At 42.8% G+C, this 25928-nt stretch overlaps 1 protein-coding gene across 1 annotated transcript in view; it reads left to right on the plus strand.

Annotated features, from left to right (window-relative positions):
• ITGB3 (integrin subunit beta 3) overlaps positions 1–25928 on the plus strand; it is a 75979-nt gene that overhangs the window by 44925 nt on the left and 5126 nt on the right. The window contains exons 9-13 of the mRNA XM_032237339.1: positions 207–341; positions 3662–4091; positions 8160–8388; positions 19943–20043; positions 25537–25656. Coding sequence (XP_032093230.1) covers positions 207–341; positions 3662–4091; positions 8160–8388; positions 19943–20043; positions 25537–25656 — 1015 coding nt within the window. The remainder of the gene's footprint in view (positions 1–206; positions 342–3661; positions 4092–8159; positions 8389–19942; positions 20044–25536; positions 25657–25928) is intronic.

The raw sequence follows: 25928 nt of genomic DNA on the forward strand, positions 1-25928 counted from the left end.
CCCCCCGCTTAAGCTCAATTGAACCACTCTTACCAACTTATCTACATCAACTAACTAATTTAAGTATATTGAAGGAGATACTGGAACCATGATTATTAAAAAAAAGAGTTGGAGCCTGTCAAATTTAAATTGGGAAGATTAGTTGGGTTTTTAGATGAGGTCTGCAACTGGATAGAGGCTGATTGTATCTTTATGTCCTTCCTCAGAAAATCCGTTCCAAGGTTGAACTAGAAGTCCGTAATCTCCCAGAGGAATTGTCCCTCTCATTTAATGCCACCTGCCTTAATAATGAAGTCATTCCTGGAGTTAAGTCTTGTGTTGGACTCAAGATCGGCGATACAGTGAGTTATGGGTGCACTATATTAAGGCAAAAATAGTTGTATAGAGTTGCAATTAAAGCTACAATTAAGATGGTGATTTCCATCACTTTTAAGAGGAATGTCATACTCTACTACTGGTACCGTAAGCATGCTATAGGGTTAAATATTAACCCCACAAGAGCTCTGAGAAACATTTATTGTAAGTTTTGCTCCAAGGTATTTAAAGGAACATTTCCTGAATAGAATATACATCTTTCCATTATCAAGCTGGGTTTTTGTCTCTGTTTCCTGAGTTAACAATCTGGAAATGACCACTTGATATCAGTCCTATTTTAGCAAATGTCTTCTTGAAAAAGGGGCCATAATTGTTTTAAAAAGCTCAGCTATGATTAACCTTAATAAATTTTAATTAAATTTAGAAACCTAAATTTCTGCAATGGATAGGTAGATTTTCTGGTCAAAAAGCTGTCCCTTTTTAAAGTTGCTCTCTGCATTGTAGCAAAAAAAAATATCAACACAAAATTTGTATTTTTTTAGTATCTGCATTCGGGCAGCAAATGTGTCTCTCTAATGTATTGCTATAACAAGAAACACCACTTCAGCCCCCGCAGTCACACAAAATAGCCAACCACAAGGAAGAAGCAAAAAATAGAGATAAGTGCCAAGGAATCATGGGTCAAAACGACTTCAATTATAGGACAGTACATTTTTTTATTGTAACAATTGCAATAAACCTGCTTCCTTCCTTCTTTATGAACAACCTGTTTATAAAGAATCAATAACACTTTGACATTTCTGAAGTTTTGCAAGAAGACACACAACTCAGAGATTTGAGAGTAGCATAATTGGACCCACAATATATTTCTGGAAAGGTTGTACACAAAATGGACCTTGAATCTGGGCAGTTCAAAACATTCGTTGAATATTTGTTTGTGAGAGCTCATCCTCACATGTTCCTAGGTGCAGTACAAAATTCAGGCTTAGGAACCATTTTTATGTAATGCTTTTTCAAGACATTGCCTTCAACTCCTCTCCCTCACACTCAAAGCAGCTTAAAGTAATATGCTGCTATTTTAGCTTTAAAGCAATTTCTCTCTTCTCTTGACACAATTGTTATTGGAGAGAGAATGTAAGGTGTTTCGTTGACAATGAGGTTGGGAATGCACCAATGGCCACCTGCAATTTGCCTAACTCCTGTTGGCTACTTTAAGCTGCCTTCTATGCATGGTATTGCCCACCATGTCCATTTTGACATGGGCAGCCAAATAATCTATTTTCACAAATACTCTTGTCTGTATAATGGTCAAAGCTAAAATTAATAAGCATTTGTTGTTTGAATGAGCTATATGAACCTTAAATTCCTAGACACGTTCTCTCTTCTTCCCAGTGTGAATGCACATTTTAAGAATCCAACCTCTTCCTGTTGGGGAGGTTGAATTATATTACATAAAAGGCATCCACCTGTGTCAGTAGCATCTTAGTCTCTCCTTTGGTATGGGGCTTTTGCCTTAGTAGACCTGTGAAACACAAAGTGAGAGAAAAAGATTGCTTGGGTAGATAGTGAGAAGAAAATGTCTTTCTGCAAATTCAGAAATTTTGTACATTGTCTCTGCAGTAGCAGAAAGTAGCCATAACAGAAGAAAAGCAACAATTTCATATTAGCCACCACACGTAATATAACAATCATGTGACAATCATGGCTAGAAGGTCCTTCTCTCAATCATTCATATCCTGGTCATTTCCCACATGGACTACTGCAAGGCTTTCTACATAGAACCGATCTGGAAGCTGCAGCTAGTTCAGAATATGGGCACACTACCAATTTTGCACATTCTGAAGATTGTACCTATAATGACGCGGTGGCTCAGTGGCTAAGGCACTGAGCTTGTTGATCAGAAGGGTCGGCAGTTTGGCAGTTTGAATCCCTAGTGCCACATAATGGAGTGAGCTCCCATTACTTGTCTCAGCTTCTGCCAACCTAGCAGTTTGAAAGCATGTAAAAATGCAAGTAGAAAAATAGGGTCCACTTTTGGTGGGAAGGTAACAGTGTTCTGTGCACCTTTGGCATTTAGTCATGCAGTCACATGACCACAAAGACGTCTTCAGACAGTGCTGGCTCTTCAGCTTTGAAACGGAGATGAGCACCACCCCCTAGAATCGGGAATGACTAGCACATATGTGCAAGGGGAACCTTTATCTTTACCTTATGTGCTACATTGATTACCAGTTTGGTTCCAGGTCCTATTAAAAATATTGAATTTAAACCCCTTCATGGCATGGGACCAAATTACTTGAGAAACTGGGTTGTCCCAATTACATTGATCCATCCCGCCCAGTAGGCAGATGAGATATGTATAGGCAGTTGTGATTGAAGAATTTTGGAAGAACATGATGACTTTGGCTCTCTCAATTGATGCAAGAACTAAAGGATAGCAGGCTAACTAGGGCTTGGTTGCTGACCTGAGGATGCTCCCTCCACCTTTTAACGATGTTAAACTTAACCTTTTTAACTCTGTTTTTATGTTTTTCTTTACTCAATTTTAATTTTGCTTTTAATTAAGTCACTTTTAATTGATTTTATTGTTTGTATTTGTAAGCAACCCAGAGCCACTTGGATAGTGAGATGGATGGTGTCTAAATTTAATAATGAAATTACAAAATAAAATAAATCAATGGTTACTATATGTTTAGAAATACTTAATAGTTTTTTGTTTTAGTTTTTTGCTGTCCACTACACAACCTTACACTTAAGATAATTTCCTCATTATCTCAGCCTGGCTTATTTTGGACCTTGGAGACCAACTTTGCGGGGTGGGGTGGTGGTGGTAAAAAGAAGTTGAACTTGATTTGAGGAAGGGATGTGAAGATGAACAACAGTTAAACACTTTTCTTCCATCCACAAATTTTCCTCCTGAAATTAATGAATATATCTTCCCCTTTTTATTAGTAATAGGTTAATTAAAGACAAACCTAAAGACAAGATATCCATATAGTTTTGTTTGCAATCATGTACAATTGGTTTCTCAAGGTTTCGTTGTTATTTCTGACCTTTTCTGCATAGCACGCAGCCCTGGATTTTTTGTGAGTGGTCTCTCATTAAATTACTTTGTAGGTACAGATCATCCAAGCTGATATATTCTATTACCTGCTGCAGGTACATTAGCCTTACAAGGAAACTATTCCCATGCTGATTTTGCAACCAGTAACTCCATTCAAAAAATTATACATCATTCTGATTGGTTTTTCTATCTCTTTCTCTGTGTATAGATCTAAACTGAATGCGACATATTTAAGGATATTTCCTTAACCTGAGTAATTCTTTCTCTTAAACCTCTTCCCAGGTGAGCTTCAGCGTTGAAGCGAAGATCCGTGGCTGCCCAAAGGACCGGCAGACCTCTTTCACCATTAAGCCAGTGGGCTTTGAAGACAGCCTGACGGTTCTGTTGAACTTTAACTGTGACTGTGCTTGCCAGAAGTTTGCCAAACCTTATAGCAAGATCTGTAGCAATGGGAATGGCACCTTTGAATGTGGGATGTGCCGTTGCTACCCAGGCCGGCTGGGTTCCCTCTGTGAGTGCTCAGAGGAAGACTATGGCCCATCCCAGCAGGACAATTGCAGCCCCAGTCAGGGGCAACCGCTTTGCAACCAGCGCGGAGAATGCATCTGTGGCCAATGTGTTTGCTACAGCAGTGACTTTGGCAGGATATCGGGCAAATATTGTGAATGTGATGACTTTTCCTGTGTTCGCTTCAAAGGGGAACTATGCTCAGGTGAGTAGCATGAGGGAGTGGGATGGGCTTCTAAGAGCTGTACATACCTGCAAAGAAGAATGATTTTTCCCAGAGAGTCCTCTTTCTGTCTTAAAAAAACAACACTACAATGTTTAAATACAATACTTGTGAGGGTTCCAAATAGCATCCAAAATTAAATCAGAGTGCGAGGTGTGGCAGGCCAAAGATCCAAAAGAAAAGGTGGTTGCAGGCCGGACAATACTAGTATAACAATACAGGTAGTCCTCAAGCCCAAAATTTCTGCTGTTAAATAAGACATTTGTTAAGTGAATTTTGCCTCATTTTATGATCTTCCTTGCTATACTTGTTAAGTGAATCACTGCAGTTGATAAGTTAGCAACCTGGTTGTTAAGTAAATCTGGCTTTCCCACTGGCTTGCTTGTCAGAAGGTCGCATGACATTGCGATACAGCAGTGGTCATAAATATGAACCAGTTGCCAAGCCTCTGAATTTTGATCACATGATCATGGGAATGCTGCAATGGTCATAACTGTGAAAAACAATCATAAGTCATTTTTTTCAACGATATTGTAACTCCGAATGATCACTAAACAAAGTCAAGCACTACCTGTATAATATTTAAATATAACAATTTATATTTAAAGGTGAGATAAGATAAATGAAAAAAGGCAAAGAGCAAAGAAAGAAAATATCATGATTTCCATCCTTCCTTCTATTGTCCCATCATTCCTCTTTATAATTCTCTTCCCCTACAAGAAGGGAAGGGAGGGAGAGAGGGAAGGAAGGAGCCCTTGTAAAGTTCTTTTGATTAGAACTGACACTGAAAAAATGATGCATGTGCTTAAAGTGTGGGAAACTGCAGTGTTCTCAAAACATATCTGCAAAAATGTAAATTCTTTAGAAAACACTTCATAATTAATAATCATAAATAGGATCAAAAACATCTTCAAGGAGTTTGAAAGGAGGCAAATAACAAAAAACATGTTGCTCTATTACAATGCATTCTTTTTGCATGTATATCATGCCATTGCACATATGTATGTAGGGATAAGGAATATTTAGTATTTGGTACACCTTTCCAATACCTAGGCTTTTACATTTTTATTAAGGAATAGCAGTCTCTCATAGCATCCTCAGCAGCTCACATAACCAATTCATAACAATGGCTGAGAGGGATAATTCAACAACATTTGGAGATCTAAAGGGCCTCATTCTGGGGTATATTTCAAGTGTTTTATGGCATAATCATATGTGGTTTGAAAAATAATAGAAGGTGTTATCTTTTTATTTCTCTATTTTTGTCTAGGCTGTGAGCAAGTGCAGGAGTGTAAATATATCACAGATTATTCATTCTCCTTCTGGCTAAAGGATAACTCAGATATTTAATTATCATTGGGATTATAAACATACAGATGCGAAGTTATTTATGTTTGCCAAAGCAAGTTGGAATAACTAAACACATATAATTTGTCAAACTTGTGCTTTACCAAATTGTTTGGAATAGAACGGAAAAATCTGTTCCTTAGGAACTAATTAAATCACAACCTTAGTATAGTAGGAGTTAGCAAAAAGCATTTGTGTTTGTATGCCTCCAAAAGCAACTTGCTGCTTAAGAAAAAAAAAAACAGTTAAACATTGTTTCCTACAATATAACCATTAACTTGGTGATCCAGAGAGGACTCAATTTGCTTTCATGAAAGAGGGGGAAAGTGTGAGAAGCAGCTATCTGTTTGGAACTCATGACTGCTTTGTGTGTGTGACTCAGTGTTAAACGAAACAATTGCTGTGATTTGATTATAGGAAGTGGGTACATGCTTGTGTCTAGAACAACAACTCCTTCTATTTCATGGAAGTTTCTGTACGTGCTATAAAATACAACTATTGTGCAATGTGAGATGTCAGGATGTTCCTCAAACATTGCTAAAATAGGCTAGCCAGGTGCACATCACACAACTTAATCATTGTGGGTTTTTTTCCCAGAAACTTATTATACTGGGTTTTTTTTCTGTTAAGTCTGTTCAGTGGCTACTGGAACAGTTAGAATTGATCTGGGCTGCAAAGTCATTTGGGCCTAATTTTTCACTTGAAGAACACACCCATGGCTTCTTCTGCTTAATAATAAACAGCCAGGACACAGCTGGAGGGCACAGTTTTATACATAGTAATCTCAGGATTGCAGCTTGGTACTACAAAAAGAAGGAAGGTGCTTGCTTTCCTTAAGAATCCTTTGTGCAACTATTTCTAACTTGTTCTGAGAAAAATGCTAAGGGGCAATAGCTGTCTTAGAAATATGACCAAAAATGAATGTGGGGTTCTTAATGCTCTCAGATCTTGGTTATTTTCCTGCAGATGTTTCATTATCAAACTATACAACATCAGAAAACTAGTGGAGTTTGCTCAAATCTGAATGTGAATTCTGAATGGTTTTGCCATATCCCTTAGTGGCCCTGGTGTTACTCTATACTTTAAGAGCAATCTGTCGTCCAGATAAAGATGTTCCCCAACTGGGAAATATTTCCCTACTACATTACATTTCTTTGTGACATGGGGCTATAATTAATCTTGTGTATGAGAGCAAGTCAGATGAAATGGCTTGCAAATCTGATTCTGAGATGTGGAGTTTAGCAGGAAAATCCAAAATCTAATTGGACATCTGTAACTGTTCCGAGAACCTTTTCTATTGTTGCTATTCTACTTTCCAACCCTCCACTTCAATATCTTTTGATGAAGCTGTTGTGTCTTGGTTTATTCCAGACAAGTAATTATTTCTTAGCTATGTGACAAACTCACAAAATGTTCCTCATATTGTATACATTTTCCTGGTATTGCTAGAGATTTTGTTCTAGCCAACTGCTCATTCAGCTCATTTTCCCCATGATTCACTGGAATTTCTCATTAAATTTCTTCATGATCATTCGTCCTCTTCAGAGGGAGCTGCTGTCTGTGTGGCTATTTGCCTGCCTATCTGCCTGCCTCTTCCTCCCTTCCTCCCGCCGTTCATGAATTTGTATTACTAGTTAGATCAATAACACTATAGAAAAAAAATACTTCCGCTGGTTATTTTAATGGCAACTTTTTGTAGAGGCCTCTAAGCATTCCTCTCCTAATGCAATAATGTTCCTATTCTAATGACTTCACTGCTTCAGTAGTTTCAAAGGGTCAGTGCACAGCTGAACAAAGTGCATGCAAGGGCAAGTCCTAGCTATTTGGCTACTATTAAACACAGACACTTCATTGCCTTCCCCTATCCTAGAGCTGGCTGATGAATTCTGGGATTTGAAGTCCCCACATTTTAAAATTGCTGAGGAGATTGAGAAACACTCTTCTAGAGACACAATTTTGCACTATCTACAATGGTTAAATTGACAATTATATCTCAACTTTTCTGGGATGATATCAGAACTGTTAAAATAAGTGATTCTGTTGTACCATTACAGACGTTTTGGTGGGTAGAAGCTGGTGAGTCAAAAATGAGATAGGCAAGACGGCCTCCCTTACATACTTGAGAATCTGACTTTTCAGCCTTGTTGTGTTTTTAATTAATTGTGTGTGTGTGTACATACATACACACACACACCAACATGCAGTACTGCAACTTGAGATATGATTCAGCTCTAACTGCATAAAATGAAGAGGAGTTGGTGAAATGTCTTTCTCCAGAGCCCTGGGAAACTTGGTCAGCCCTGCTTGGAATGTCTGAAAGGAATCCTGAAAGACTTTGAAGCCAACCTTTGGCAGAATCCTTTGGAGTTCTTTGGAGAAAATAGGGAGAAATTGTCTATAATAAAGTAATAAAAATAAGAAACTTTTCTGGTTACTAACATTTGTATGAGAAAAAAAAGGATCAGTAAATAATAACCACTTCCCTAAACTCAGTCAATGATCTCCAGTATGTTATCCTGTTTAACTTTTATATATTTTTTTCCACATGTTATTGAGGAGAAAGATTGGGAAGTAGAAGGGAATTGACTCCTTTAATGCTAAAATTGAGATCTTGGCATTAAAAAATAAAGCTTTCTGAGAAGTATCCCGTCCCATCCATGGCCTACAATACAGACCCATTTTCATATGATTGTTTGCCTGTAGGACATGGGAAATGCGTCTGTGGAGACTGTGCCTGCAACCCTGACTGGACGGGAACGTATTGCAACTGTACAACTCGGACAGACACCTGCATGTCCAGCAATGGGATGATATGCAGTGGACAAGGCCGTGGATATTGCTCCTGTGGGAAATGTGTCTGTACTCAGCCTGGCTCTTACGGAGATACCTGTGAGAAGTGCCCAACCTGTCCTGATGCCTGCACCATCAAAAAGTGAGTGCCAAATTCTGATTTAGTTTCATGAGAAAGAAACCAGTTATTAGGGTTTGAGCCTTAGGACTTACCAATTACTCATAATCATAGGTAATGGTATCAGGTATAATCCTAGGTAATAGAATAGAATTCTTTATTGGCCAAGTGGGATTGGACACACAAGGAATTTGTCTTCGGTGCATATGCTCTCAATGTACATAAAAAGACAAGATACATTCATCAAGAATCATAAGGTACAACACTTAATGATAGTCATAAATAAGCAATCAGGAAACAATCAATATCAATATAAATCATAAGGATACAAGCAACAAAGTTACAGTCCTGCAGTTATAACTGGAAGGAGATGGGTGATAGGAATGATGAGAAGACTAATAGTAATAGTAATGCAGCCTTAGTGAATAGTTTGACAGTGGTGAGAGAATTATTTGTTTAGTAGAGTTTGGAAAAAAAACTCTTCTTGTGTCTAGTTGTCTTGGTGTGTAGTACTCTATAGTATCGCTTTGAGGGTAGAAGTTGAAACAATTTATGTCCATGATGCGAGGGCTCTGTAAGAGCCGAGGTGGCGCAGTGGTTAGGGTGCAGTACTGCAGGCCACTTCAGCTGACTGCTAGTTCGGCAGTTCGGCGGTTCAAATCTCACCGGCTCAGGGTTGACTCAGCCTTCCATCCTTCCGAGGTGGGTGAAATGAGGACCCAGACTGTGTGGGGCGATATGCTGACTCTGTAAACCGCTTAGAGAGGGCTGAAAGCCCTATGAAGCGGTATATGTCTAACTGCTATAACTGCTATTGTAACTATTTTCATGGCCCTCTTTTTGACTCATGCAGTGTACAGATCCTCAATAGAAGGTAGGTGGGTAGTAATTGTTTTTTCTGCAGTTCTAATTATCCTCTGAAGTCTGTGTCCGTCTTGTTGGGTTGCAGAACCAAACCAGACAGTTATAGAGGTGCAGATGACAGAATGCATTCCTCAGGAAAGAAATTGATTTTTATTCAGGCCCAAAAGGTGACTATTCCTGACCTAATTTTAAAATTAGTTATCTTAACTAAATTTCGAAAACGCTTTGAAACTTTGGAATTCTGACCAAATTACCTTGGTCCTCTCAACAGCAAAGAACACTAAGAAGGCTGCCTGTGATATTGCCTATAACCCTTAGAAAATGGCCCCAAGGATTACCATACATGAAACAAAGATTAAGTTCGGCACAAGTTTGTTCTCAAATAGTCCCAAGCTTTCAGATGCATTATATATTTAGTTATGCCCTGTTTCTCTAACACAGGGTCTGAAATTCAGGATATTTAGAAGTACTAATGGTTTGGGTTTTCGAACTCAATGAGCGCACAATATAGTCAAACCTTCCTCACTTTCTCCCCCCACCCCTTTCCACTGACAATTCAAATTCAGGAAGGGAGAAATCCAATGGCAATGATATAAGGGATGATGATACATAGCCAGCAAAATTCCTTGAAATTCAAATTATCACATCAGCTGTAGCTACAAACGTACAAGTCTGATGAGATGTGTATTTCTTATTTTAGTGTATGTGCTGCTGAAATGAGCACAGAAAACCTCTTTCTGATCATTTGGCAATTTTCAGAATCAGGGACACTGAGGTACCCTCCCATTGGTAATATCAGCATTTAATAAGATCAGGTACCTTCCTAGGATAACTATTATAAGTTAAAATGGCAGTCGATAAATGTTTTTGAAGATTGCGCCTCATTTTCAAGAATATACTGTATTGACACATGGAATCTGTAGGATCTTGCTGCTTTTGTCAAAATGAGGAAAGGAATGTTGCACAATCAGGCTGCAAGTCAAACCTTTTCATACATAGGCGCAACCATGCGTGCGAAAAAAGCAGGCTTTGCATTGCAATGACACAACACTTCCTTCATTCTATACCTCTTGCTCTTCCTGTAAATGTGGCAATAGTGAGCTGTGGGTTAAATGCATAATAAGTGATGATCAGTTGCAGAGACTTAAAACTTTTAAAACTGTTCTGCTGAAAGATTATGTTCACGCCTCTCCCTAAATTGATAGTATGAGGGCCTGGAGTGACACGCTCTGTCTATACTTGAAAAGGCCAATGGGAATAAAGTCTGTAGAGTCATCCCTCAGATCTTTTTAAAACAATGGCTCCTATTTCCAAATCATTGGGGATCTGGCCATGCTTGTGAATGTCAATATTTGTGAAGAGCAAGAACAAATTGGAATGCACGCTCTGAATTGTTTTTTATCTGCTCAAATCAGGTTAGATCATATCCCAGGAGCCTTCCAAAGTCTTAACAATCTTAATCAAATTCCTAGCCTGTGATGACATTATTAATGACCACTCAGGTAAATTGTCTAAATCCCATTCATAACATTCACAAGTCAGTATCTCCTCTTTGTAGAATTAACTGAAATGTCTTTCTCAGGTTTCTGGTAAAATATTTTAATTGTTTGTTAATTTGATATTACATATTTTTGCTGTCCATCTCACTGCAAAATGACTATATAACAGTAAAACTGCCTGTATCATCCATAACTCATTTTCTATAGTGAGGTACTAAAATAGGGCTGGGAATTTTTTCTGACTTGTCTGAAAAAGTTCTGTGCCAATTGTTTTTTACAGTAGTTTTTTCCTAGCAGTAAATCAATTTCTTAAATAGTTTTTTGTTTTACTTAAGAAGATTCTGAGCAGGTAGTGCATTATTTTTGTGTTCTTTTCACATGCATAACATCCATGGTGATCGTGTTTTCTTGGCAAAAAATAAAGGGAAAAAAACCAAAAAGGGGGCAAATCTGAAAGAATCAAAATTTTAAACTGTTTATAATTGTGCTTCTTGAAAGAAAATTCTGGAACAAAAGCAAGAAAAAATAAAACAAAATGCATATTCTAATAAAAATATCTAAACTCAGACAATGTAAGTAAATTCATTTTTAAAAGACAATTCTATTTCCATATTTTTCACATGAATATGAAAGAATGTGCATTGTGGTAATAATGCTACAGTACAGGTTAAATGATCAAAATAAAGGACAAACGTAAGGGTTTTTTGGGGGTGTGATGTAAGGTCATATAATTACAGCTGGCAAAAAGTTTTTTTTCTATCTTTGCTTCAACACATTTAGTGTTGAACCCACAATTTAGAGTAAGTTAATGTGGATTAACAATGTTAGGTTAAATAGGTTAAACGGTATTTTTTTTTGTAATCCTTACACTGTCTTGCTACATATGGAAATAAGAAGTTCTGCTGAAAGCAAAGAAAGATATGAAGTGCTGGAACTGTCCTACAATAATACAATCTGCAATTACTTTGTCCACATGGAGGACAGCCCCCCCCCCTCTCTCACACACACACATACACACATTTTCTATTTGTGCTCCATCAGAGTCTTTATTGTTTGGGTCATTTTTTTTCTATTTACTTATTGCTGGGATAGTTTACTTTTATTCCTGGGCTTTTTGGTTTCTGTTTATTCTGTTTAAACAATCTGTTTATTCTGCCTGCTCATTCTGTGGCTGGGACTATCAAGCTCTAAAATAGAAAACTTTTGTCCCCTCCCTTCTCGGGTCTCTGCTGCTTGATAGGCAGCTGGGCTGTCCTGGTGCTAATGAAGGGGCTGGGAACAGGTGAGCAGTGGCAGCCTATATCTCTCCTCATTTTGTTACTTTTATTGACCAAAGTGTGTGTGGGGGGGGGAGGAGATTGTTTGAATAAATGAAATCATTATCAGGAATAAAAATCTCTCGCTGTAATTTTGCTCGTTGTATGATACAGAACCTTTCCTGGTGGTAACTATAGGATCTTCAAGATTGGATGTTTAAATTAAGAAAGTTTAAATCTGTATGTTACATGTGTCAGCTGTAACTTAAACATAAATCGACTTGATTGCTGGTCATGTGGCTGCAGCAGTGCTTCAGTAGGCACACTAGTAACCTGCAGCTCTTGTTATCTTTGTTAGGATTGCCTCCTAGCCTTTATTGTCCCTTGCATGCAGATCTGTTCTTCAAGTAATCCATTGGTGCCTCCAGTGCTTTACTACCACGTCTACTGCCCTTTCATAAGACTTGAGCTGGCAGTCAAATTGTATGAGAAATGGAGTCTGATCACATCACCTGATTCTTACTGTGGGTTTTCCCATCCCTTAATTATGCCTTCTGAATCAGAATCATTATCTTGTGAGCACTTGTAGGCATGTATTCATTTTTTTTAATGTCTGCTTATCCTCTGGATGAATCTGAATGCTCATTATTTTCTGTTCTGTTTCCTGTTCCATGTTTATCTGCCCTATGTTACGTTCCCCACTGGTCTATTCGGAGAACCAGGCAGGTAGGAACTGAGGTGAGACAGGTTATGAAACAACAACCATTTATTGTCTAGCAGAAACGCACTAACAGCAAGGCAACTCCGGAACCGGCAACAAAGAATTCCCATCTGACAGTTCTTTATATAGCAGCTGTCAGATGGGGCAACCAATGGCAATACAGCATTCTCCCGCCAAGCGGTTTGCGCGGCTTAGCCAATCAGCACCATCTCCTGGCCAGCACACTCTTGGGCAGTGTCGTAACTCCGAGTACATAACACCCACTGGATTGCACTGGGCTATTATCTGCTCTTTTTAATTGATAGGAAACCTTATCCTGCATGCTGATTCACAGCGTTAATAATCATTGGTTGCTGAATGTTGCCAATTGTTTATTTCTTGTTGGTACAACATTTTTAGAATGATTTTGTTGCAATTACAACTGGAGTCAGCATAGTTTTTAGTGCCTCTACTCATGAAGATTTTGTATTATTGTTCCTGTTCAAAGTTGGAAATAATTTTAAGAGTCAATCAGAGTTTCTTCTGCTTCTTCTTTCCCCTTCCTTTTCTGCTCAGGTTTCTATTTATATGACCTTGAGTCTGACTGTAGCCCATGTCTTAACCAAACCTGATAACATATCACTTCCTGTTCCATATGTCATCTGCATGCTTCAATAAAAGAAAGTATATAGTCGTTTATTTCCTCAGGAAACAAACAATTTCAATGGTAGAGCAGGACATTTAAAAGTCATACGATTTTTTTTTAATAGACTCTTCTGGGAAGCCAAGTCATTTCTCTCAGATTACTATGGTGAATTTGGCATCATAGAAGACAGGCAAGTGCATACATGTAGTCTCCAAACATAATCATAAAGGACTTATGACCTCACTTCTGCCACAATGATTAAGCAAATCACTCACAGTTATTAAGTGAGACATCCCATGAACATGGCTTATGCTTCTCCATTGACTCTGCTGGTCAGAAGCCATCTGTGAAGAGCACAAACAGTATTCATAGCTCCATAGAGGTGCTGCAGTTGTCCAATGACCAGCTGTAAAATTACTTTTTAAGCAGCATCCTAACTTTGCAGGATCACTAAAGATGGCATATGTTAAATGAGGACCACCTGTTCGTTAATGCAAATTTATTATGGCATTTACCCCACATTAATATTTGAAATTTGACTACCTGTAGTTTGATGCTGTTCAAGTGCAGCATCTAGAGTTATTTTATTCTGAAATTTTCTCATTTCAGGAACATGAATTGCCATCTTTGTGTACCAGAAGAGACAATGGGGAATAACTCTTTTCATTCTTTATTGCTTACTTTTTTAAATTCCCAACCTAGATTTCCCTGTGGTGTATACCAAAGGACCGTGGGTAGCCAGAAGAACTGAGGCGGAGACGGGAATAAAAGGCTAACAAATTTTATTCCCTAACAAATACAGGCTAACTTCAGAACCGGCTCTTAGACAGGAATGCGCACTGCTCGTTTGGACAGCTCCCTTTTTATACAGGAGCTGTCAAATGACCAGCCAATCAGGTGTCGAGTGCTTCCCGCTTGAATTCTTTATTTCAGCGCATGCTCAGAACGTGACACTCCTTCCCCCTAAGCTCGTGCATGCGTAGTCTTGCAAATACGCTGGATGACGCCTGATTCGGCTGGACGTGCAAGGCCCTTCGGTGCTGCCTGGAGAGCCTGGATGCCCGGCCGAGGACTCTTCTTCGCAGGATGGCGATTGCTCGGGTCGTCGACGAGCCAAGGATGGTGCCGGCCCACCAAGTAAGTCGCCGCTTTGGTTTGGGGCACTGGCTGTATGTTGTCTCGCGGCTTCCTCGCTTCTGGGCCCCGCGTCGCTTGCTCGAAGTTGTGGATCGGTTGGTGGCTGCTGGTCGGTTGGCGGCTGGTGTCTGCTCCGCAGCTGGTCGCAGTGGCGTCTCCAAGTTCTGCCGTCGTCGAGCCTGACCCTGTAGGAGCAGGGCCCGGTCTGGTCAACCACAATGCCCAGTAGCCACAAGGGATGCCCTCCGTAATTCCGGGCATACACTGCCTCCCCCTGGCCGAAGGAGCGGGTACCCCCATGGGAATCTAAGGGGGTTGGGCTGGAGTAGGCTGGGTGCAGGCGGTCAAGGGTTGTTTGCAACCGGTGACCCATGAGTAGCTCCGCCGGGCTGGTATTGGAGTCCGGGGAGGGGGTTGAATGGTGGGCCAGCAGGAACGTGTCTATGCGTTCTTGCCAGGGAAGGTGATCCATTTTGGCAAGGGCTTCTTTGACGGAGCACACAGCACGCTCCGCCAAGCCATTGCTAGCCGGGTGGAAGGGGGAGGTGAGAGCGTGTCGGATACCCTGGGCAGCCAGGAACGCCTCAAATTTGGCAGACGTTAACTGTTATCAGACACCAGCACGTCGGGAAGGCCATGAGTGGCAAAGAGGTGGCGGAGGGTCACGACAAGTGCGTCGGCAGTGGTGGATGGCATGTGGATGACCTCAACCCATTTCGAGAAGGCGTCCACAGCGATGAAAAGCATGCGGCCCTGAATGGGGCCCGTGAAATCGACGTGCACCCGGGACCAGGATGTGGATGGGGTTCCCATGTACGGGGCTCAGCTTTGGGAGGCAAAGCCTGGGTGCCCTGGCATTGTGGACACCCCGCGACATGGGCTGCTATGTCCTGGTCAAGCTTAGGCCACCACACATAGCTACGGCCCAGGGCCTTCATCCGGACAATGCCGGGGTGGGCGTGATGTAGTTGCTGCAGGACGGTAGTCCTCAATGAGGCCGGCACCACTACTCGGTGGCCCCAGAGCAGGCAGCCGCGCTGAATGGACAGCTCTGCCAGGCGAGACTTGAAGGGCAGGAAAACAGGCTCCACGGGGTCTTTTGGCCACCCTCACCTAACCCAGTCTAGCACCCAGGAAATTACCTGATCCCTTGCGGACAACCGGGCGATGTCGGCGGCAGAAGTTGGCAAGTTGAGGTCGTCAATCAGGAATACTGGGGCGACAGCAGCAGAGTCTTCAGGGGCCTCTGGCAGGGGGCAATGGCTGAGTGCGTCGGCATGGACGATCTGCTTCCCTGGGCGATGGTGCAGCTGGTACTCATAGGAGGCAAGGAAGACAAACCAGCGTGTCATCCGCGGAGAGAGAACTTGTGGGGCAGGGCGGTCGCCGGCCAGCAAACCGAGCAGCGGCTTGTGGTCGGTGACAATCATAAATGGCCGGCCGTATAAGTAATGGTGAAAACGCCGTACTCCGGCTACAATAGCAAGAGCCTCCTTATCGATTTGGGCGTAATTGCGTTCGGAGGCAGATAGGGTACAGGAGAAAAAGGCTATGGGCACCTCTGCCCCACTGGGTAGCTGGTGGCAGAGGACAGCGCCTACCCTGTAGGGTGAAGCATCGCAAGCGAGCACGAGGGGCAAGTGCTCGCTATATTGGACGAGGACGTCGTTGGAGACGAGGAGGTGTTTAACCGCCAGGAATGCGGAGGCTTCCCGGCGGCCCCAAATCCAGGCCATACCTGAGTCAAGGAGGTGGTGAAGTGGCTCAGCTACAGACGCCTTATGCGGCAGGAACACAGCATAAAAGTTTAGTAGGCCTAAAAAGGCCTGTAATTCAGCTCTATTGGTAGGTGCAGGGGCTTCCACAATGGCTTTGGTCTTGGCAGCCGTGGGGTGAATGCCACTACCATCAATGAGGAACCCTAGGAATTCTATCTGGGGCACTGCGATCTGGCACTTGTCTCTTTTGACCTTGAGTCCCACTTGTTGGAATTTGCTGAGAACCTCCCGCAGGCGGGCCATGAGTTCGTCGAGGGAGGCTGCGGATACGAGGACGTCGTCAAAATAAGGGACGACGCCTCGGAGTCCTTGCAGCAGCCACTCCATCAAACTCTGGAAAAGTCCTGGGGCGATGCTGACCCCAAACTGTAATCTGCGGCATCGGAATGCGCCCTGGTGCATGACGATCGTTTGCGCCTCAGCTGCCTCATCGTCCACCACTAGCTGTTGGTAGGCTTGGGCGAGGTCTAGCTTTGTGAAGATAGATCCTTCGCCCAAGGTGTGGAGAAGATGCTGAACCACTGGCACCGGGTACGCGTTGGAGGGCAGAGCGCGGTTGATAGAGCAGCGGTAGTCTGCGCAAATTCTCACGCTGCCATCTGGTTTGATTGGCAACACGATGGGTGTTTCCCATCGTGCATGGTCCACTGGCTCCAGGACGCCCTGAGCCATGAGCTTATCTAGCTCGGCGTCCACTTTCGGCTTGAGCGCGATGGGTACTCGGCGTGGCTTCATTCGCACCGGTTGCACGGATGGGTCGAGGTTGAACGACACGGGCATGCCAGTGTATTTGCCAAGGGTGCCATCAAACACGGCAGGGAACTCGTTGACTAGGCAGTCTAGGGCCGACGTGCTTAGGTGGTTGATGCCGCTGATCTGAAGGCCGAGGGACTGGAACCAGTCGAGGCCAAGAAGGCTGGGCAACCGGCCCTCGACTATGATGAGGGGTAACCAGCCATCGAACCTCTTAAACTGCACTCTGACCCTGCGGGTGCCAATCACTGGAACCAGGTTGCCCTGATAGTCCTGTAATGTAAGGTTACAGTCTTGTAGTTGGCGCTTTGACAGCTGGGGCAAAAGGCGTTTAATCGTGCTCCAGGACACAATGGATGTAGTGGAGCCGGTGTCCAGCTCCATTTCGCAGGGCCTCCCTTCAGTGTTGACAGTCAGCTGAATCTTTTTCTGCAGATTGTGGCATGAGAGGCCCTGATTGGCATTCCGGAGGATGGCCTGGCAGTCCATCCTAGGTTTCTTCGGGCCCTCCGTCCGGTTCCGCGGTTGTCAGGACCGATCGGCCTGAAACTCTGAGGAGGACATGGGCTGCGCAGCTCGGCACACCCGAGCGATGTGGCCCTTTCTGTCACACCGCTGGCAGAGGGCTTGCCTAAATCTGCACTCAGCTCTCTCATGGTTGCCTCCGCAACCACTACATGCAGATCTAGGGTCGCCCTTCCGCGGTGGTAAGCTCTTTCTGTTTGCCTCATAAAGGCGGTTGATGTCCTCCTCTTGCCCTTCGGCGTCCGATTCATCGCTCTCCGTATCCAGTAGGCCGGCAGCTGTATTGAATGTATTGGCGGGCTGTGCGATTGGAGTAGACCGGCTCTTCGCAATGGTAGCTAGGGATGCCGTGGCCATTTCGGAAGCCCGAACCTCATCGAATGCGGATTGGAAGGAGAGGTCTGCCTTCGTCAACAACCGCTTTTGCAGTTTGAGGTCTCTGAGGCCACACACCAGGCGGTCGAGGAGGGCCTCGTCGAGATAACGGAATTCGCAGTGGAGGGCGGCCGATCTCAGGGCGGCAACATAGGCGCTGACTGACTCTCCCTCGGCTTGGCTGCGTGGATGGAATGCATGTCGGCGGGCTATCTTGGACGGAGACGGGGCGTAATGGCTCGTCAGCTTTGCCATCAGGACAGGCCATGGCACGGCCTTGAGAGGTTCAGGGGCTGTGAGAGCCCTGGCAGTGTGGAACACGTCTGAGCCGCATACTGACAGGAAAAATGCGCATTTCCTTTCATCCGTCAGCTCGGTGAGGTCGTGGGTGACCAGGAAACATTCAAAACGGGCGGTATATGACTCCCACGTTTCGGAGCCATAGTTGAATGGCGCGAAGTTTAACGTGGCCATTCCTGTCAGTGAATTCAGCGACGTCTCTTCGCAGCAGGGTTATAAGGGAAGCGCGGTTCTAGTGACTCAGCAAGTGACTTCAGCTACTCACACCTCAGTTGGCAAATCCCACCGTCACCAGTGGTGTATACCAAAGGACCGTGGGTAGCCAGAAGAACTAAGGCGGAGACGGGAATAAAAGGCTAACAAATTTTATTCCCTAACAAATACAGGCTAACTTCAGAACCGGCTCTTAGACAGGAATGCTCACTGCTCGTTTGGACAGCTCCCTTTTTATACAGGAGCTGTCAAATGACCAGCCAATCAGGTGTCGAGTGCTTCCCGCTTGAATTCTTTATTTCAGCACATGCTCAGAACGTGACACCCTGACCCAGATCTTTTCATTATATTTGCTATAATTCTCATTCTCCTATAATTTATCCTATTTTTTCCCCATAAGCTCATTTATTTTGTCACTGGTGTTTATGAATTGGGGGCAGAAATGATATTCTGCTGGTTCACCCTAGTTCAGGCGAACCGGTAGCGGCGACGGTGGGAGGCTTTAGTCACCTGCCCAGACGTCACCATGGACGTTCTGTGCGTGCCCAGAAGGTTCCGAACTGGTAGCAAAGATAAGAGGATTTCATGCCTGGTTCAGGGGAAAGTGAGATAACAATGTCAGTATACAGTATTAAGTAAAAAAAAAATCTGAGCTTAACCAATGGATATTGTTTTCCTTTGTTGTTCTTCATTCTTCAGGAATGATGGCATTTCACCATCCCAGTCCAATAGTGCAAATTGTTCAAGAATTTTAAAAAGTTGCAACTCACTTGTCAATCTAAATGGAACAGTTCCTCTCTTTGAAGTGGTTCAGAGCTTCTAGTTCTGAGTGTCCTGTGCTGTAATTCTTTTTTGAACTTGGTAGCCATTCTCTATGTGGTTATTGTATTTTGCATCTTCATTTCAATGCACTGCTTCTCTCATAGGTTTTTCAATGATAAAACTAAATAGATGCTATCTCATTTAAAAAAAGCACTAACATGAGGCAAGTAAGTCAAGTATGGCAGGAACTCTACTGTATTTTAATTGCTGTAACTATTGCATTAGATATCACAACTTTTTCAGTTGGGTTACTTTCAATGATTCTAACCAAGAGCCTAGGACTCATGGAACAACAGCAGCAACAATTTGAAATAATATATATGGTGCACATTTAGAAGTAATAACTTAACTGTACTGTAGCTACATCTAACTAAAACTGAGAAAGAGGGAAATTGTGGTAACTGCTATTGAGATGTAATACACAGATTTCTTATGTTCTTTTGAAATGTTCTTTAACCAAGTGTGATTAGGTAGCAAGTCTTTCAAATAAAGAGTGCATCCTCAATAAAATAAAATGCATGCCTCATCTAGTTATATGCAACCAGGAAACTAACAGGTAGCAGAGCGAGACATCATAGAGTTGTGAGAGCAGAAGAAGACCTAGACTAGAGAGAAGACATCAAATTCCTGGTTTTATAGGGACGGAACATGGCAACAATAATCACTATTGCTCCCCATTCTCCTTGCTCATGACTCTTTCTTCTGCACAGGGAATGTGTGGAATGCAAGAAGTTTGAGAGAGGGATCCTGATAGAACAAGACACCTGCAACCACAATTGCCGGGATGAGATTGAGTTGGTGCAGGAACTTGGTATGTAAAAACTATGGCAGGTTTTTTTTTTGTGGAAAAACTATTGTTGTTTTCTTCTAAATTCCTTTCCTCTTCCTCCCACCCTCCTCCTCCCACCCTCCTCCTCCTCCTCCTCCTCCTCCTCCCTTTTCTGACTTTCCAGATGATTCAGTTGCTAAGTTAAAGGAAGGCACTTGTATCATGGAGAGCATTTAGATCTCCAATGACAAAGCCAAGGTTAAGCTGTGAATATTGCCTGCTTGAGATATAGAAAGTCCTTGACTTACAATCATTTGTTTAGCGACTGTGCAAAGTTACAATGAGGCCGAAAAAAGTGAGTTACGACCTGCCTTTGGACTTACAACTGACACAGCATCCCCATGGCCACATGATCATAATTCAGGTGCTTGGCAAGTGGCATGTATTTATAGAGTCACGATATCCCAAGATCCCATGATTGCTATTTTTTATTTTCCCAGCTAGCTTCCTACAAGCAAAGTCAATGCGGGGATGGGAGCCAGACCTTCTTAACAACCAAATTATTAGTTTAACCACCATGGCAAAAAAGGTTTGTAAAATCAGGCATGGTCACAGGAGGACTCACTTAAAAATCACATTGCTTAATAATGGAAGTTTTGCCTCAGTTGTGATTGTATGCTGAGGACTTCCTGTGGTGTTGAACAGAGTTTCAGCACCATTTACCCAAACAAGAAACCAAACCTATTCAGGGCTTTATGAAGATTATATCTATATCTATATCTACACACACAAACACACACACACACACACACACACAGAGAGAGACACGGAATTAGACATCTCTCTCTCTCTCTCTCTCTCTCTCTCTCTGTGTGTGTGTGTGTGTGTGTGTGTGTGTGTCTGTCTGTCTGTCTGTCTAATTCCATTTCCAAATTATAGGATATTAGACTTCTGGTCCTTGCAATCTGGACTGGAAGCAGTCAATGTCAGAGTATTCATCATTATAGACAATTAAGATTTTAACACAAGAATTCAAGCAAGAACTCTATTTTGAAGGAGACACCTATAAATAGACAAACTATCTCAGCAGAGCTCTTTCCCGTTGCTTTTTTATGTAATAGGGAAGGAGGTTTGTCTTTTTCGTGAAGGAGGCGCATTTTGCATATGTAGCTTGTTTTTGGCAACTACTATTTCTTTTTTTTAATATTGGAAAACTTTCACCAGCATATCTTCCTTTCTTGTTCATAATTAAGGGGAAAAAATAGAACAGTGATGTCACATCGATTTACCCCTATAGATGTTAAATTGCATCAGAAATAAGGATTTTTAAAAAATTAAATAAAGGATCTTGTAGTCTTTTATCTTCGGACTTCATAGCTAGTTTAAGAGTCACTATTCCATCTGTTCCCACCTCCAGAACCTAGCCAGAAAGATAACATAATACATAGTACCAGTGATTACTGTAAACCAAGCAAATGTCACAGGAGTTATTTTTTTAAAAAAAAGAATCAAAAGATTTATAAAGTTGCTTTTCTCATAATTTGCGGCTCTGGGTGACATACAAAAGATACTTCTTTTTTTAAAGAAAGAATAACTACAGTGATAACCTATCCCAAACCAGAAAAGTGAAAAACATAAGCCCCTAATTGAGGCCAACAATAAAAATATGAACACATGTTGCAGAACAGTTTCATCTAGCATCCTGGCCCAAATACACAGGAAATCCAGGTCCTTATAGTAATTCTGAAGGCCAAAAGATTCAGGACTATTAGAACCCTGGGTGAAGCTCATTCCAAAATTCAGATGCCACAGCAAAGTAGGCATGCTTCCTAGGTCAGAGGGGGAACCAGATCATGCCAACTCTGTGCAACCTCATGAGATGGACAGAGTTGCCTGGGAGAGATGGCTCCCCAATTTATTTATTTATTTAATTGATTAGTAGGCTGCCTAACTCTCAGAGAAACTTTATCTGGATAATGCCTGGAATAGGCATTCATAATAGCTTTGTAGGTGCTTCCTGCTCCCTCCCTCCCTATTGATAAGTTGGTCACTTAAATGAGGTCACCAGCCAGTAATATGTGAAAACAATAAGGGTGAAGAAATATTTAGTTTCACTGCCATTGCCATGAAACAATCAATAAAGGCTTTTCTCCGTGCTCAGTTAAATTCACATTCCATGTGCAGGGGGGGGGGAATGTACTTTCGGTCTTGCAAGATTCTGTTAATATAGCTTTACAATAAAATATAATTAGCTCATCTGACTGTGTTTCCTGTCTGGTCTGCCCCTCAAGTTGACAATGGCTGATGCCAGGGGTAGGCTGCTGTGGGTCCGCAGTGATTTGGGAGAACCTCTAGCTAAGATTCTGTGCAGTTCGGAGAACCCCTAAATCCCAATCCTGGCTGGCCCCACCCACTCCTCCCCTCCCAGGAATCCCCATGTGGCCCATTTTGGATGCAGGTAAGTGCAGGGTGTGCACAAAGGCTCGGGGAAGGTGAAAAACGGACCTACCAGAAATTTGGGAAGGCTGGAAACAGGCCTGTTTCTGGCCTCCAGAGGGCCTCCGAAGCCCGGGAGGCTGTTTTTGCCCTCGAGGCTCGAGGAAAGCCTCTGGAGCCAAGGGAGGGGAATCCCTCCCCTCTGTGGTGCAGGAAGCCAACTAGGCCACACCTATCATGGCCACGCCCACCCAGCAACTGAGCAGAGAACCTCTTGCTAAAAACTTTGAAGCCCACCGGTGACTGATGCCATACCCAAAACTAGGTGGGCACATTTCAGAGAAGAATATCCCAACTCCCCATGCCCAACAAACAAATCTTGGTGGAACATATCAAAGTTGCTCCCTTCCATAATTAAGTTGTGAATAGGGTTTATTACAGGCTGTCTTGGCATTAAAGAGCAGCAGCCAGAAACCAGAACCACCTATCTAGACCCCTTCCAGTCAGGCTTCAGACCCGGTTACAGCACAGAAACCGCTTTGGTCGCATTGACCGATGATCTCTGGAGGGCCAGAGATGGAGGACATTCCTCCATCCTGGTTCTCCTCGACCTCTCAGCGGCTTTCGATACCATCGACCATGGTATCCTTCTGCGACGACTGCGGGAGGTGGGAGTGGGAGGCGCCATGTTGCGGTGGTTCTCCTCCTACCTCTCGGACAGGTCGCAGTCGGTGTTAGTGGGGGGGCAGAGATCGTCCCCTAGGCCCCTAACTTATGGGGTGCCTCAGGGCTCGGTCTTATCCCCCCTACTATTCAACATCTACATGAAACCGCTGGGTGAGATCATTCGCAGGCACGGGATTAGATACCATCAATATGCGGACGATACTCAACTGTATCTGTCCGCCCCGTGCCAACTCAATGAAGCGGCAGACGTGATGAACCGCGGCCTCGAAGCTGTTATGGACTGGATGAGGGTTAACAAGCTCGTGCTCAACCCAGAAAAGACCGAGTGGCTGTTGTGTTTCCCTCCCAGAGATTCAACCAATATTCCATCACTCAGGCTGGGGGGTCAAATTCTACACCCCTCAGAGAGGGTTCGCAACTTGGGAGTCCTCCTGGACTCACAGCTATCGTTTGACCACCATTTAATGGCTGTGACCAGGGGGGCATTCGCCCAGGTTCGCCTGGTGCGCCAGTTGCGACCCTACCTGAATCGGGAGGCTCTCACAACAGTCACCCGGGCCCTTGTGACCTCTAGGCTGGAATACTGCAACGTGCTCTACATGGGGCTGCCCTTGAAGAGCATCCGGCGACTTCAGCTAGTACAGAATGCGGCCGCGCGAGTGATTGTGGGTGCACCTCGGTTCACCCGCATAACACCTATCCTCCGCGAGCTGCGCTGGCTACCTGTCGATCTCCGGATGCGCTTCAAGGTGCTATTAGTCACCCATAAAGCCCTACATGGCAGTCGATCTGGATACTTGAGAGACCGCCTTCTGCCAATTACATCCCTGCGACCAATAAGATCACATAGATTAGGCCTCCTCCGTATACCATCGGCCAGCCAGTGTCGGCTGGCAACTACAAGGAGGAGGGCCTTCTCAGTAGTAGCCCCGACCCTTTGGAACGAGCTCCCCGTAGAGATTCGCACCCTCGCCACCGTCCAGGCCTTCCGCACAGCCTTGAAGAACTGGCTCGCCCGTCAGGCCTGGGGACAAGGATAATTCCCCTCCCGAATGATGAATGTATGTTGTTTATTATTTTATTATATGTCTTATCTTAATGTCTGTATCTCCCCTTCCCCGATTTTATGTGAGCCGCCCTGAGTCCCCTCAGGGAAAAGGGCGGCCTACAAATATTAATAAATCTCTAAAATCTCTAAATCTCTAAAATCCAGTGACTAGATACCAGGGAAGTACGTAGGAGGCTGGAAATGAAACTGGCACCCATCCAAATACATTTGTTGTTATCTTCCAACAAAAGGTTATTCATTAAGACAACACCAGCAATTTCCATGCTAGAATCCAGCCTGAAACCAACTGGTAATGGTCTAGTCTACAAGAAAATGCCCGAGAAGCCTACTAAAATAAAATAATACAAATTAGCTTATAAAGATTAAAAGAAAAGGAGGCTGTTTCAAGAAGTAAATTTACAGGCATTTTAACTGCCTGTTGGAAGCAGTCAATTAGTTGCCTTCAGCTACATGTAATTAGTCAAGAAAGGCTTTAAAAGGTCATGAATTAGGCCACAGTGCTGCAGCAATCAAGAATAAAATAACCCCACAAAGGGTGAAATGTTTATGTTCTGAACATATTCCTGGGTTGAGTAAATAATGGTGTAACATTTTGCTTGTGGTAGATTTGCATGATTTTCTTCTTCTTCGGATATATCACTGCTCACATACTGAAAGTTTCTTAATAATGTCTTACTCTATCTACCCAGAGTAAGGCCAGAATTATTGAGAAAACAGAAAATATTACTGTATAAGGATGAAAGGATGTTGGTGAAGTATCCACAATTATTGGTGCTGGGAAGTAGACTATATAATGAATATAATTTCCTGAGAATTTTGCTCTACTCTTAATTTCTTTCATTTTTAATCTGCTTATTGGAAAACCAGAAAGCTATCCTGGGTTTGCAGAACAGAAGAAAATTCAGGCTGATTCTATTAAGTCAGCTGCATATTTTGCAGCAAAACTGGAACTTTGATGTTAGTACCAATCATGTCGACTATTCCAATAGCACCCAGGAATATATTTGGATTTAATTGGCCTACAGGTGAAGCATCCTAATGGGCCCATCGCTTTGGGAGAAGTGAATGATGGCTGAAGATCTGCAACTCGAGAATGGGTTTAAAAGAAATGCTTCTATATTTTCACACTTCTTTTGAGAATAGCAGATACAAAATGTGATGTGCCACATGGATCAATGATAATGGACACCTGTCTGGCAAGACAGTCTTTACATAGATTCTGAGATGTGTCAGAGTCACCCTGTTTCTTTAACACCCCTACTGACATTTCTAGATCTAAATGTTAACAATTTCTTGAATAGTGTCAGGGAACTAAATGTTCTTTCCTTTGTCTTCTTCTGCAGGAGACAAGGGGAAAGATGCTGTGAATTGTACATACAAGGATGAGAATGATTGTGTAGTGTACTTCCAATATTATGAGGACTCCAGTGGCAAATCTATCCTCTATGTTATTGAGGAACCAGGTGAGAGGGCTAAGGGCCATTAAAATAAATCTTCACTTTGGATGACCAGTTGATACTTTGCAGGATGAAAAGTGCCAGAACTGATCCCATATTAATTTGGAATGTATGAGAGAGATGATTATAGTGACAAGTAAGATTCTTAAATTCATGCTTAGAGGTACTTTATTTGAGAATAATATATGTTATAACAATATAACAATAACAATTTGGAAAAATGTAGATTAAAACTGAGACATGGGATGAAGTATCTTGGTTTTCATTATATTAAACAT

The sequence above is a fragment of the Thamnophis elegans genome, chromosome Z (genome assembly GCF_009769535.1).
Source record: "Thamnophis elegans isolate rThaEle1 chromosome Z, rThaEle1.pri, whole genome shotgun sequence".
Lineage (NCBI taxonomy): Eukaryota > Metazoa > Chordata > Lepidosauria > Squamata > Colubridae > Thamnophis > Thamnophis elegans.